Consider the following 14,939-nt stretch of genomic DNA (forward strand, 5'->3'; position numbering starts at 1 on the left):
TGGCCCTTGAGAACGACTGATACAACTTAGAATAACTGCGGCACTTGTATACAGCTTGAGAATAACTGAGGCATGAGGCACATGGATACAGCTGAGGATAACTGCAGTAACTTGAATATAGCTGAGTGTCACTGGGAGCTTTGGAGAACTGTGAAGTGCTAGTAGGTAATCCCAACAGGAGAGAGGTGGGTCCTCAGCAGCACGCTGTTGGGTCACTGAGGCACTGTACCTTTAAGGCACACCGGACAGGGGCATCAGCAGGTTAGGCAGGAATAATTGTGGAGCGCAAGCCACTGAACCACTCTCTAGGAGGTAGACTGAAGCACTGGAGGGGAGACATGGGACAGACCCCTTTTATCAGGAAAAGACATACGGGATTGGCTGGAGAAAACCCCTGGCAGGGGATTGGAGAAACCTTGTCTCCAACATGGCTGCCCCCACACTGGAGACATTGCAGAGAACCAGGCACGCCTCCTCTCGCAGCCGCAGACAAGCAGCAGGTCTGCCCGTACACTGCACTGAGCTACAATGGCGGCCTCAGCTGCCTCACTGCGCTGCCCGGATCTTGCCTCCTGTGTATACCTGCTCCCCGGCATCCTGATCACACCAATCGGCCCACAGGGCAGACAACGTGACCCCCACCTGCGGTAAGCCTCTGCGCCCTGATACACTGTACATTGTGAGCTGACAAGCCAGTCTTAAGTTTTCACACTGCAAACAAATAATACTTAACCACTGTTGCTGTAAGAGATCATCAAAATATCTGTCAAAAATGCCACAGCCGCTCACAGCGACTATTTTTGTGGGTGCAATATGTAACTAAACTTCAGTTAATTGACTTGGTTGTATTTGTATATATTTATACTAAAAGAACAGTCACTGTGGGCCTTATTCTGATCGGTGCGGATATTCCCGCATGCGGACGGACCGCCGATGTTGATCGTCTACGCATGTGCAGAGGTCACTCTGCGCATGTGCAGGCGATTTCGCCGAACGGATTCTTTATACGCCGCATAGGGGGCGTAGAGGGGCGTGAGGGGCTACTTAGCCTCATTACCCTATGCATACGCCCCGCGTTTCATGGGCGTTCCCATGCAAACGCGGGGCGTATGCATGGTAATGAGGCCGTGACGCGTGGGTACGGGGCGGGCATCTGACATCGCCGGATGTCAGCTGCCCGCCCCCATACATGATTTCACACGGACAAGTGTCCGTGTGGTCTTGTGTTGCGGGACCTGGTGGAGCGTGCGGCCCTGCATTCGATGTTCGGCGACCATCGAATGCAGGGGCTGCTCCCAAGACGGAGGAGGTGTATCCCCGTCCAATTTCATGCGGATCGCCACATATCCGCGTACGGACGGCAGGTGGCGATCCGTATGGAAGGCGGGGATTCGACTGCACGGTTGCGGCCGCATATTCTGATCGGGCCGCACCGATCAGAATAAGGCCCTGTGAGCAACGCTGGCATTTTTAATGGATATTTTGAAACTCTATCACAACAACGTTTGCAGTCAAGGGAATAAGGCAGTGGTTACCAAACTGTGTGCCTAGGCACCCAGGGGTGCCTCAGGACACTTGCAGGGGTGCCTTGGGTTGGTGGACCAGCATCATTTCATATTATTTATGGACAATGTACCAGGCAAAACCAGTGCTTGTGGCTGCCAATCAGAATATATGTGGACAAACAGAAGCAAATCCTGTCTCTCACCAGATAACTGTGACATATAAACACAGACAATATTTTTTTTCTGATTTTCTCAATAAGAAGCATTTGGAGCCGTGATTCAAAAAAGTTTGGGAACCCCTGCACTAGAAGATTATCTTTCCAATCTCGCTGGTTGGAATAAAAATCTGGGAACAAATTACAATCAATCGTTTGCTCCCAAATGCTGGAAAACAGACAGAAGCAGTCATCTGCATAAACGGATTTGGTACTTGTGTATTATAGCGGCACCCCCGATTTCCATCGCGCGATTTTTTAATCGTATCGCATCGCATGCCATGCACCCGATGGCATGCGATGCGACGCGATTTTTGCCCCCTATACGATGAAAGATTGTATAAGCACCCTAAAGGGTGCTTTTAAGCACCGTAATGGGTGCTTACAATGTTAAATGCACCCCCACGCCACCCCCCCACTATAAACGTGAACCCGAAGCGTGGCGAGCGGCGGCGGTACGCGTCCTCCGACCTTTTCATACCCCCACTATCCACGTCGGCGTGGAGTTGAGAATAGAAAGTGTGGCGAGCGTAGCGAGCCACCGAGCCCGAAGCGTGGCGAGCGCAGCGGGTACCTTCACAGGTATCAGAGTCCCCTCGCGGCCTTCACAGGTATCCGCTGTGCTCGCCACGCTTCGGGCTCGGTGGCTCGCTGCGCTCGCCACACTTTCTATTCTCAACTCGACGCCGACGTGGATAGTGGGGGTATGAAAAGGTCGGAGGACGCGTACCGCCACCCCTTGCAGGCTCGCTGCGATCAGCACGCTTCGGGTTCACGTTTATAGTGGGGGGGTGGCGGGGGGGTGCATTTAACATTGTAAGCACCCATTAGGGTGCTTATACAATGTTTAATCGCATCGCATCGCATTGTATGGCATACCTCCCAACTGTCACGATTTTAGAGGGACAGTCCCGATTTTCGGGTACTGTCCCGCTGTCCCACCCGCGGCAGGCATTGTCCCGCTGCGGGGGGTGGCAGTTGGGAGACCCCCCCAATCTAGTAGAATAGACGCTGTGCGCATGCGCACAGCGTCTATTCTCGTATGAAAATGAGGTTGTGGCTAATTAGCATAAGCCCCGCCCTCATTTGCATACGTCCCGCCCCCTTTTCGGGCGCTCGCGAGTGTCCCTATTTCCTCCGGCCAGAAGTTGGGAGGTATGGTATGGCATTGTATGCCATATACAATGTCATACAATTTTAAAATTGTATGGCATTGTACAATATCGCGCGATATCGCGCCACATCGCATACCATCGTATGCCTTATGGTATGCGATGCGATGGGCGCCGCCAAAATACACAAGTACCACGGATTTAACTGTCTGAATGGCTATTTTTGTCTATTTCCATGTTCAGGAACAAATGGCCAATTGTCATTTGCTCCCAAAAATTTCCAGATATTCATTCCATCCAGCCAGATTGGAAAGATAACCTTGTGTGTATGGGCTTTAATGAAAGGTAGGCACACATTTTTCATGTCAATTTTATATTTTTAATAAAGAGACTGTGTACATTGTTAAAAGGAGGATTTGCATATTGGATTATTTCATTTTGCTGGACTAATATAAGGAGATTCCTTTCAGTCCCGGCTAATTTCTGACATATTTGATCCAGCATTTCTATGACAGGTTTTATGGAGCGTGTCCCTGCCTAGGATACAGAAGCCATTTTTTTGTAGTCCATTTTTTCCCCAGTGTCATCATCATGGGGAAAATGGCGGCCTCTCGGCAGCTAATTATCCAGTTTCCTCCAAGGAGGCGGAGTTTATAGTGGACGCGGAGTGATGACGTCTAGGTGCGCCTGTTCTCCTGGTTCCCTTACCGTTACCGGCAGCTGCAGTTTCGCGGTTACTGGCACACAGGTGAACCGACATGACGTCGGCGCTGGAGAACTACATCAACCGTATCCTTATATGCCGGTACCGGGGCTAGCTGGATGTGTGAGGGGCCGGAAGCGTGTGACCCCCTACCTGCGCCGGGCTCCCCACGTGCAGGCACAGGCTGTGTCTCTTTTGCTCGAAAATGACTCCTAAATTGCGGGCATTACCGGAGATTCCGCAGTCACCGGGGCAGTGCCGGTATGGGTAAGGGCACCGGGCTGCTCCCGATTGGCGGGCTGCTGTCCATAGCATCCTGTGTCTCACCCCGCCGTAGCGCTTGCTTGTAGACTTGAGACTTGTAGTTAAGCTGCAGCTGGAAGGTCACATATATAAGCAGGGTCCCATCACCGAAATAAGCTATTTCCTAGTGAAGCGTCACTGCCATTATACTGTGCGGTGAGTGCAGAGCGCTGCAGGGGGGTAAAGCAGCCCATACACGCTGCTTTGTGGGCGTCCTTTCCGTGCTGTACTAGCACAGATCAAATCGCATTGCATTGCATGTGCACACGTTGTGCATGCGATGCGATTTGATGAGAACTAGGTACAAAAAGTATGTGCAAGCACATACTTTTTGTACTGTGCGATGAGGTGCGCGGGAGCGCGCACCTCAAAGCACACATCGGGTCAGCACTTATAGCAGCGTGTATGGGCTGCTTTAGGTAATGAGAGCAGCAGCTGCCAATCTATATTCGATCACAAGACACAATTAGGAGCAGCCAGGTGAGCGGTGATAGGTGCTGCACTGTGTGTGGCAGGAGCAGCTGCATGTGTTAATAGCTGTGTGGGGGTTAATAGCAGCAATAAACATTTTCGTTGAAAGGGTGATCGGGGTGGTGTCACTACATTGCACCACACACACACACAGTGGGTTAAGTGGTGTATTTATATACAGAGTCGACCCTGTGCAGATTAAAGGCCCCCCATACGCTACGATAAGGTATCCCATGCTAGCCTTGCATGCAATACCCTGGCAACTGACCTGGCAGCCCCCTGACTGCTGGATCATATGCAATACATCTTATGTGGTCATTTTGCATATGATGTATTGCATGCAATCCCATTTAGTGCTCCAGGAAGGATAAATTCTTATTGCAATGCTGGTAGTCTGTGGATACTACGTATGACACACGGGACAGTGCATCAGATCGAATTGTAAAGGTGCCCATACGCGGTACAATTATTGTATGCAGTTTGGACTAGATTGCATCGCATTGCATTGCGAAATGTATGCGATGCTATATGATCTAGTTCAAATTGAATACAATAACTGTACCATGTATGGGCACCTTAAGTTAATTACATGATTTGACACTTTTTTTTTTTTTACATGGTTTACATGTATCAAAAGAAAAGGGCATGGCCACCTTAAGTTGCACCTGTATCTTGCAATCTGATGCTAATTTTGGAGCCATGGTGAAAACCCAGGGGCTATGCGCATGTTTTGTGCTGGATAATTTTTTTTATTTTTTAAAGGGCAAAAAGCACCCTGCTACAACAGCCTGCCCGTCCGTTCCCACCAGTGAAGCGCAGTCACTGTCCTGCACACCAGCTTCTGTTTTTTTCTGTCTGTCATATACCTTGTTGGTGGGCTTATGAAGGGTAGCAGTAGATTTTTCTTTGTAGTGCGTGGTCATTGGGAAGCTGAAATAGAATTATTACCTTCTGTGTTGCTGGTCTATGGATATTGGAGTGTTAAATCATGTGTGCAGTAGATCTCTATAAGCAAATGTCAAAAAATAATAGCAGATTCACTGACTATGTTATTGGGCAAACTATGTACCTCCCAAAAGATAAGGAGTATAGGTGTATTTCCATTTGCACACTACGGCAGTTTAGACCTTTAGAAGTTTGCAGCGTATCATGTCCAAAATAATAATTGGCTTTTACCTAATATCCTTTTAACCAGGGATACCTATTATTTACACAGGATTTGTGGCTGATTAAAACCAGCTGGAATGCATGCTTGACTTTACTAGCCACTGAACATGTGTTTATTCATATTCAGTTTAAAGGAATATTATGGCAACCATACCTATATTGATCAATATTTGTTTGATCTTTTGGTAAGAATTTGGCGAAAAAATTAGGTCTTTGAATGACTGCAGTCTGTCTGCATCCAGTCATTGTTCAGAGGAACTAGTTGTCACCTATAGTATTTGGCTCTTTCTGGTTTGGATTGTGTGATAGGCTGGATACACACTAGACTATGTGTTTACCCAACGACATTGTGGGAGAATGCATTGGCAAAGTACATGCATTCGGCAACATTGACTTCACTAGTGATATCTTCCTGCATGCAGGGCAAATGGAGGATATTGTAGTGTGTCTATCCAGCTTTAGTTGCCACTATGTATGGGCAAATTTATGGGGATTGCTATCACTGCATATGACCTATTGTCCAAGCTCATCATACCCTCAGCGGATCTCTTCAAGCAGATTACAGGGTTAGATTGTAAACACAGACCTGTCTCGTTGTCATGGTAACAGCATGATCAGGTTTCACTGGTTGAATAAGAAACAAGCAGGAGGTGATGGTGGAAATCAAACATTTGGGCAGATGTATTAAGCCTGGAGAAGAGATAAACTGGAGATCACTTGGAAGAGTTAACGCACCAGCCAATCAGCTGTGTTTGAAATATGACAGTTGGGATCTGATTGGCTGGTGCGTTATCTCCTTCCACTTTATCTCCAGTTTATCTCTTCACCAGGCTTAATACATCTGCCCCATTGTCCCTTATGTATCTTTTGCTCAAAACACAATTCTTTCCCTACAAAGACACAAGTGAAGACACAAGTGAAGGACCACTTTCCCAGCTATATTGTATAGCAATACTAGAACTACTTACATAAGACTCTACAATTGTGGACCATAAGCGGTTTCAGTGTCTGGATTACATTCCCCCCCCCCCCCCCCCCCCCCGCTGCTGCACAACATGGGTTTTGTCCATCTTCAAAAATTGCAGCCTTACTAACAGGTCAAATCAGACCCAATATACCGTTCAATAGCCACATTCGGCTACCAGGTTGTACCACTGCTGTGCAGAACAGATGGGTTAACCCTGATGTTACAGGCACACACCAGACAATGGGCAGTATTCAATGAGGATAATTCACCCTGTTTCACGGCGAATTTGTGCTATTTTCGCGTTGGAAGGTGATTTTTTGGGGGGGGGGTCAGAAAGCGAATCACCCTATTCAATGTGCACTTTTCGCCGTGTAGCAAATCTTTGGTACTTGTGTATTATCACGGCGCCCATCGCATTGCATACCATAAGGCTTAATATGGTATGCAATGAGATGAGATGCGATGCAATGGGTCCCGATCTTATACAATTTAAAATTGTATACCATTGTATATGGCATACAATGAGATGAGATGAGATACGATTTTAAATTGTATAAGCACACTTATGGTTGCTTTCAATGTTAATTGGCCCCCATATAAGATTTTTAATTGTATAAGCACCCTAATGGGTGCTTACAATGTTAAATACACCCCCACGCCACCCCCACTATCAACGCCAACCCGAAGCGTGGCGAGCCCGCGAGAGGCGGCGGTACGCGTCCTCCGACCTTTTCATACCCCCACTAACCATGTCGGCGTGGAGTTGATTTTATATAGTGTGGTGAGCGCAGCGAGCTACTGAGCCCAAAGCTCAGAGCGCTCGCCACACTATATACAATCAACTCCACGCCGACATGGATAGTGGGGGTATGAAAAGGTCGGAGGACGTGTACCTCCGCCGCTCGCCACGCTTCCAGTTGGCGTTGATAGTGGGGTGGTGTGGGGGTGCATTTAACATTGTAAGCACCCATTAGGGTGCTTATACAATTAAAAATCTTATAGGGGGGCCAATTAACATTGAAAGCACCCATTAGTGTGCTTATACAATTTAAAATCGTATCTCATCTCATTGTATGCCATATACAATGGTATACAATTTTAAATTGTATAAGATGCAATAAGATGGAAATCGTGGGCGCCGTGCTAGTACACAAGTACCAAATCTTTTTACCATCTTTTCATGGAGAAGTGGAAAATGAACTTTTAAAATAAAGTTGTTGTTATTGCAGTTGTGCTGCTTAAAGGAGATGAGGTTTAAAAATTGTGACTTTTCTGTATCTGTTTGAAAACTATTTAGCTCATTTCTCTAAATGTCTTCCTCCTTTCTATAGGGCCACTTCAATTGTGGCTCATGGGCCTTTGGCATGTAGAGCCTCTATCAGAGCTATTCTGTTGTTGCTCCGATTAGACACCAAGTGGCTAAAACCAACCAGAGCTCGGTTGGGCATTCAAAGACTGGGTTTGGACTATTCTGGCTGTGAGACTGCTGTGGCTTAAATTTGTTTGATTGGAGCAACAATTGAATAGCTTTGATGGATGCCATTTCATCTAGACAGCCAGCATGGGGCGTGAGCCACAATTGAATTTGCCCTTATGTGCTAAGCATATTAGTCAGTTTTGTGTAAGGGGTCAGGAGGGTACATTGGAATTTGATAACTAAATTCTTGTTTATAAATCACTGAAAAATGTTAACATATTGTCCTGTTTTATAACCATAATACACCATAAACTGTAGCTTTTAAAGTTCTGGTTACTTTGTTTCGACTGTGTGCATATATGTGGATATGGTTCCTTGACCAATATTTCAGGAACGGTTGCAGTCATAACAGCTGATGGGAGGATGATTGTGGTAAGAGACTCTTTATTGCCAGAGCTCAAAAGCAATTGAATATAGATGTTTTTTGGACTTTTTAGTACTAATTGATTTCAGCATGCAATATAATTCTATAAATTTAAATCACTTTCCACTCATACGAAAACTGGGACATGGTTAATATGTTGACATGATTGATTCCCCTCTAAACTTTTTCATTGTTGACCATCCATGTGCAGCATGATTTATAAAGGTAAAGTGTAGCAAGCACAGAGGCACCTGCCCTGAAGCATGGTAAGAGAAACTGTACACTATTTGGAGATCTATGTGCTCAAATCTACTAATTGACACCAAAAAAGGTGAAACTCTTATTTTGACATTTTGCTTGTGTTGACCTATCTAGGATACACTCAAATTAATAGTCATACATTTAATGAATGTGTTATTTTATACTACTTTTTTTTCCTGTTACTTTTAAATTGAGAAACTATTCCTTGCAAGAGGAGTCTTTGCATACAATCCGATCGGTTGACCGTTTATACAATAGCACAATGTGTAATTTGAGAAATATTTGGGAGAGCCCCTTGTTTTACAGATATTGTCTTTTTTAATGTGTTTTGTTTTGTTTCTAGGGAACACTAAAGGGGTTTGACCAAACAATTAACCTTATTTTGGATGAGAGTCATGAAAGAGTATTTAGCTCTTCACAAGGAGTGGAACAAGTGGTGTTGGGACTGTACATTGTGAGAGGAGATAATGTGTGAGTATTATTGATATGGGATATTCTGTTTTTAACACTTTGCAATTTTTCTATAGCTGTACATATTGTCTGGAGCTGAATTAGAAGCATGTATTGGCCCCTTAAATATACCTCCGAAAAGAAAATCATGCAATTCTTTTTCAAGTGAATGTTCCTTTAGCCATTTCTATGCAAGATTCTTTACTTTTGAATAATGAAAGTACATTCAAATGTAATATTTGTAAAATAAAGCAAAATACAAATTCAACCAAGGGACACTTACTAAAAACATATGGCGGTAGATGTATGAACTCGACTGGAGATTTTGTCTATGGCAAGCAATCTGCTTCATTGAATGTACCTGCTAAATATTTTAATGCTGATTGGTTGCCATTACACACTCTTTATCACTGCTTCTTCCATCTACCCCATGGAACAGTACAGTTTAACCTATGCCGACCTTTTTTTTTTTCCTTCAGAAAATGCCATTGCTCTTTTTTGCACCCTCTAGATCTCCCCAAAATGACCCAGAAAGTGTATTTAATTATTTAAAAAAATTGTTTTTATTTTAACACCTGAGATATGGGCATTAATTTCCCCCACACACCATTTTTCAATCTGTGGAAAATGTACTATTTGGGTTAGTGTTTGGTGTAAAGGTCTGCTAATTACATGCAGTCTCCTGTTGAAATCAACAGTATCCTATGTGTGTTTGTGCTAGTATGGTGGAGATGGGGGCACAGTTAATACACTTCTCCAGTAGCAGCTAAGACCTACAGATGTAGCCATGCTTATCTTTCGCGCCAATGTTTTTTTTTTCTTACCGGCAAAGATGACACGGTGCTTGTGCCTATGGTGTGTGTATGCATATGCTCAGCCATAGTATGAATGGGCGGCATACTTATTGGCAGCTTGGGGCACCAGTGGCTCAGCAAGTGTGGCTCTGTCACATGTATGGTTACATCTGCAATTCATTTTATGAAGGCTACTCTCCCTTTTAAGTGTGGGTGTTCCTGAATTAGTGGGGGGAAGAAATGGGAAAAATTAATGGCATTAGTAAGAGAAGCTTTGTGCAGCAGTAATCTCTGAATACTGTATTTTATTGCTTTTGAGAAGTTTTGTCTTTTTCTGTTGGCAAACTTGCACAAGTTTTGATATATGCTTTGTCTTATGTGATCTGTGATTATATATATATATATATATATATATATATATATATATATATATATATATATATATATATAATCATATATACTCGAGTATAAGCCTACTTTTTCAGAACATTTTTTATGCTGAAAAAGCCCCCCCTCGGCTTATACTCGAGTGAGGGTCCCACTTGAGTCAATAAGTTTTCCCAGTTTTTATGTTGTAAAATTAGGTGCCTCGGCTTATATTCGGGTCGACTTATACTCGAGTATATACGGTATATATTTTATATAAAAAATAAACACACATATAAACTACATAAAATCAATACAATCTATAAAACCTGCATCCATTTGTCCTCAAGTACCCTCAACAGTGTGTGTAGACCCTCCAGGTCTACACACAGAATCACAGGCAAAATAATTAGATCCACCTTTGGATCTTTTAAAATGTGACTGAATAATGAGTGCACCTGCTGGGTGACCTGGAAAACATGCACTGTTGGGGGTACTTGAGGACCTGGGTTGGGAACCACTGGTTTAGTGTAACGCACAAGGAAGCTAGATTTATGTCCACACCTCTGTATGTCATACCAGGGAATAAACTACGGACCCTGGGGCATGAATAAAATCTGTCTCTGCTGTTGCATGCAACCCCTTTAGTTATCATGGTGACAAATGCATGTGTAGTAACAGGATTAGTAATATATCCGTAGCTCCGCACACGCTATTAAATCAAATTGACAGAGGTTCAAACTGTCACCTGTGGCCAAGAATGGATATATTTCAATCCGGAACTGTTGGGGTGCTTTGAGGGCTGCGCTTAGGAACCTGTAGCCTATAGTATTGCAGCATCACCTAGAGATGATGGACATTTAATGGAGATTAGCACAAGAATTTGCTCGAGTGAGACTGTTGTGGCCATATGCAACATACATCCTTTTCATTTATCTATTATACACATTCAGCATATTTCTACAGTGGAAGAAGGATTTTTGAATAATTTATTTTTTTGTAAAGGTGAGCTTTTAGCTGTATTTCCTTACCATTCTTCAGCTGGTATAACCCTAGCAAGTAACCATGATGTTTGCTTAATGCATATTGCTATTAACACTCCAATTGAACGGAATATCTTCTGCATGAATAATAATTCAAAGAAGGCTCATAGTACATAATAGGGCCACGTGTGTGTTGTAACCCTATTAAGGCTTGCACTGTATGACACGCAATGGTTTGTGTATTTTGCCACCTTTAATTTATGTAAATGTGTAATATTTAAAACTACATATCAGGATTAATGGAGCCGCTTTTGTTTGCTTTATAGGACAAGTAAAATCTGCTTGTTACAATATCCTCTAACACGTTTTATTTATATCTAACTTTTTCTATCTGATCAATAGGGCAGTTATTGGAGAAATTGATGAAGAGACGGACTCGGCTCTGGATTTGGGGAATATTAGAGCAGAACCTTTGAATTCTGTTGTAAATTGAAAGCGTGTAAATCTTGAGCTGTACATGATTTGAAGAAATTGATATTTTTGTTTTAATGAACTATAGCAGTTGGATTATTGCCATATTCTACATATGTTTTATTGTGAATGTGTTTTAGTTTATGTAAAATTAAAAAGTTTGTACATTTTTATTTACTGAAAGACCTGATTCTTTATGCACACCAGCATTAGAACTTGACATTCCATTTATACCATACTAGAATGACTATTAATCCAGTCTTATTTTTATACTTGTTTCAGCAAATGACCGTATTCTTTCTGAAATAAATATTGTACTAATCAAACACTTTCACAAATGGTTATCTGGAATATAGAAACAAACTCGATAGAATTGTAATAAGGAGATACATTTCACACGTGTTCTTCTGCCATCAAATAAAGCAAGCCGTACACACGGTTGGCAACCTCATTAGTCGATCCCGATGTGATTGAATTGTATGGCAAGCCAGAAGACATGCCAGCAATTTTGACTATATAGTACAGATCTGTACTATATAGTCAATTCAGCCCTGTCTATCTGGCTTTGATTTGTGCTGTGCGGGAGCATCAGGATCGCAAGGTTAAAAATACCTGTGCAAATCCAATGTGATTAACTATATAGTCACAATTGTAGGCTGAATTGTACAGTGTGTACATACCATAACTCTATAAATGTTCTCAAACGCCTAACCATCCAATATGTTTGTAACCTCACAGTGGTTGGATAGGGTCAGCTTGCTTCTTCCGGCTTTAAATGAACAAGATTTAATTGACCACACAATCCAAAAACCAAACTAGGGTGTAAAGGAAGTGAGAAAATTAACAAGTGAAAACATTGCCCCCCCCACATAAAAATCTCTCCCTTGCATAGAAGACCCAGTGTAGCCGACTATCGCTGGATACAGTCACTTTAAAGTAAAAAAAAAAATGTCCCAGGAGGAAAAGACTTTAAAGCAAAGCGGTAGGTTGTCATGGACTCTCTCTGTGGTGATGTATTTACTATTCTGTCTGGGTTGGGTACTAAAGGAGCTCTTTGATACGGTTTTAAGAAACTTTTAGATAAAGGTTTATAATACCTTATCCAAAATGCTCGGAACCAGAAGAATTTTGGATAACAGATTCCTTATTTTTAAATATTTCAATGGGGTATCTTGCATTTATGGTTTACAGAAAAATCAAGCACATGAAATACACACATTTTATTTGTGCACAAAACAAGGTCTCAAAACAAGAAACAAGGTTTGTGTCCTATCTCAGGAACTGAATGTGAATGCCAAGCAATCATTACCTTGCACATATTTAGTCCCAGTTCCATATCTTGTCCCCAGTAGTACTTTTAGCAAAAAAAAAAAATCTCATTCTGGAAATTATGGTTTTCGGAATGATTTGGATAAGGGATACTCAAACTGTATTTGTTGGCCTAATCGCAAGATATTTAAGAACTGGTAATTGGAGGTGGTTTGGACTGGTAATACTTTTATAAATTAAGATTAGAGCCTACATTAATCACAGCAAGACTTAAGTTCTGTTTCAGCACTTACACTGGATACACACTAAGATTCTGTTTTGTTCCAAGCATAAAGATTAATGTATGAGGGCAAATTACAATTGTCAATCATTACACAAACACTGGAAAACAGACAAACTTGTTAAATCCATTTGATTTATCTGATTGAACATTTGTGCCGATTCTGCAGGTTTTAGGAGAAAGTAGTTTATGTATTCAGATTTTTACTTCAACCAAAAGTTCTGACAGAATATTTTCTATTTTATATCAACATTACATTATCCCTCTGATACAGTTTGAAACAAATGTTCGCATGCATTTTTATGGCTTAGATGAAGCCACGGTTGACCATTGTATGAGGCTGTATTGGTCTTCTAGGACTACCACAGAGGTAACAGTTTATTGTAAAACCAAAGGGAGGGGGGAGAATAACCCACTATCGTAGTGAAAGTGTACTCATAAATTACACTGGAAGCTGTAATCTTGCTTACATTGCACAATGAGCCATCTAAACGTTAATAAACGTAATTTTTTTGGCCCTATTTTACCCTTGTACAAGGTGTTTTTCTTTGTAGGAGAGAACCCTTCCTGCTCAAAGAGGTGCATTATACCTAATTTTTCTTCATTTTGAATCTATTTACATTGCAGTGAGACACTACAGTGAACTATCGATAAATCACTTAACAGCATAAAGGTTGATCAAAAAATGATCTAGAACGACCAGTAACTTGCTTTACTAAAACCTTACCATAAATAATAAGGCTTGCCTATTTGTAGCTGCCCTATGTCAAGAATCTCTTCCACTCCATCATGTCACTCATTCCAGCATTATAAGAAAATAAAAGAAAAAAAATCTTAGCAATCCTAGGTGGTCTGCTTTAGCGTTGTGTGACATAGGACTTATTCGGCTGGAAGAATTAACAGCTGTATAAACTAATTGCTGAGTGAGGTGATAAAATGAAGCAAAAGTTAACTTACAATAACAAGTCTTTCCCCATAAAGTCCATAGGTTTAAATATTGTTCATTTGTGGGGAGATGGCTTCACACGCAGATCAGGCAAGGCATGAAGAATATTACTGTACTAAAGGAGATCTGCAAGAATGGCTTCCAGAAACATTTGGAAGCTATTAAAATAGACATCGCTAAAGGTGCGTACACACGGGGGCGATTTTGTCCAAAATCGCGGGAAATATGGTCGCTCAGCAACCATATTGCCCGCAATGGGAGTGTGCACCGGCGATATATCGCCAGGTGCACGCTCCCGTTTTTGCCCCTGTGGTGATCGCTGGTCGCAGGAACATGCTCCTGCGACCAGCTGATTACCACTGCCGGGCTCCCCAGGCAGTTTCTTTTTCATCAGCGACCATCTCTGGTCGCTGATGAACAGGAGAAACTGAGCAATATATCTCCCCCGTGTGTACACAGCATGAGTATCCATATTTTGATACCTTACCACAAATTATTTTTTAGCCTGGTAAAGTCAAAACACAGCGCAAAAGTACATGTAATAAAGTAAAACACACAATTTGTCCAGGATGCACAAACTGTACAAAAGAAAACCAGTGGTAATCTAGCTATTTTACAATAGAAATATTTAAGAAAGTAAATATGTAATTTACAGTGTTAAGGTGCCCATACACTAGTCCAATTTTACCCGATCCCGATGGATCAGGTTGAGAAATCAGGCAAAATGGGATGTTAGAAGTTTCCCTCAGGTTTGATGCGTGGTCCTGTGAGCATCGGAACCTGAACCAGAAGTTGGGCTTACTGTCTGACTACCGAATTAGGGCCCCTCTCATGG

The 14,939-nt window shown here is 42.5% G+C and overlaps 1 protein-coding gene across 1 annotated transcript; it reads left to right on the forward strand.

The window, feature by feature from the left end:
- The first annotated feature begins 3,473 nt into the window (after positions 1-3,473).
- On the forward strand, positions 3,474-11,786 carry LSM8 (LSM8 homolog, U6 small nuclear RNA associated). Its single transcript, XM_083182808.1, has 4 exons — positions 3,474-3,621; positions 8,252-8,292; positions 8,889-9,016; positions 11,541-11,786. Exons 1-4 carry the CDS (start codon positions 3,591-3,593, stop codon positions 11,629-11,631), a joined length of 291 nt encoding a protein of 96 aa, XP_083038934.1. The 5' UTR covers positions 3,474-3,590; the 3' UTR covers positions 11,632-11,786.
- Positions 11,787-14,939: the final 3,153 nt, after the last annotated feature.

The sequence above is a fragment of the Crinia signifera genome, chromosome 4 (genome assembly GCF_055691185.1).
Source record: "Crinia signifera chromosome 4, ASM5569118v1, whole genome shotgun sequence".
Classification (NCBI taxonomy): domain Eukaryota; kingdom Metazoa; phylum Chordata; class Amphibia; order Anura; family Myobatrachidae; genus Crinia; species Crinia signifera.

What these genes read in the sequence shown, in the direction of transcription:
- LSM8 (XM_083182808.1), top strand. Translation starts at nt 3,591, where the DNA reads ATGACGTCGGCGCTGGAGAACTACATCAACC. An exon ending in GCTGGAGAACTACATCAACC is followed by an intron (nt 3,622 to 8,251) that starts GTATCCTTATAT and finishes CCAATATTTCAG; the next exon opens with GAACGGTTGCAGTCATAACA. An exon ending in ATTGTGAGAGGAGATAATGT is followed by an intron (nt 9,017 to 11,540) that starts GTGAGTATTATT and finishes TCTGATCAATAG; the next exon opens with GGCAGTTATTGGAGAAATTG.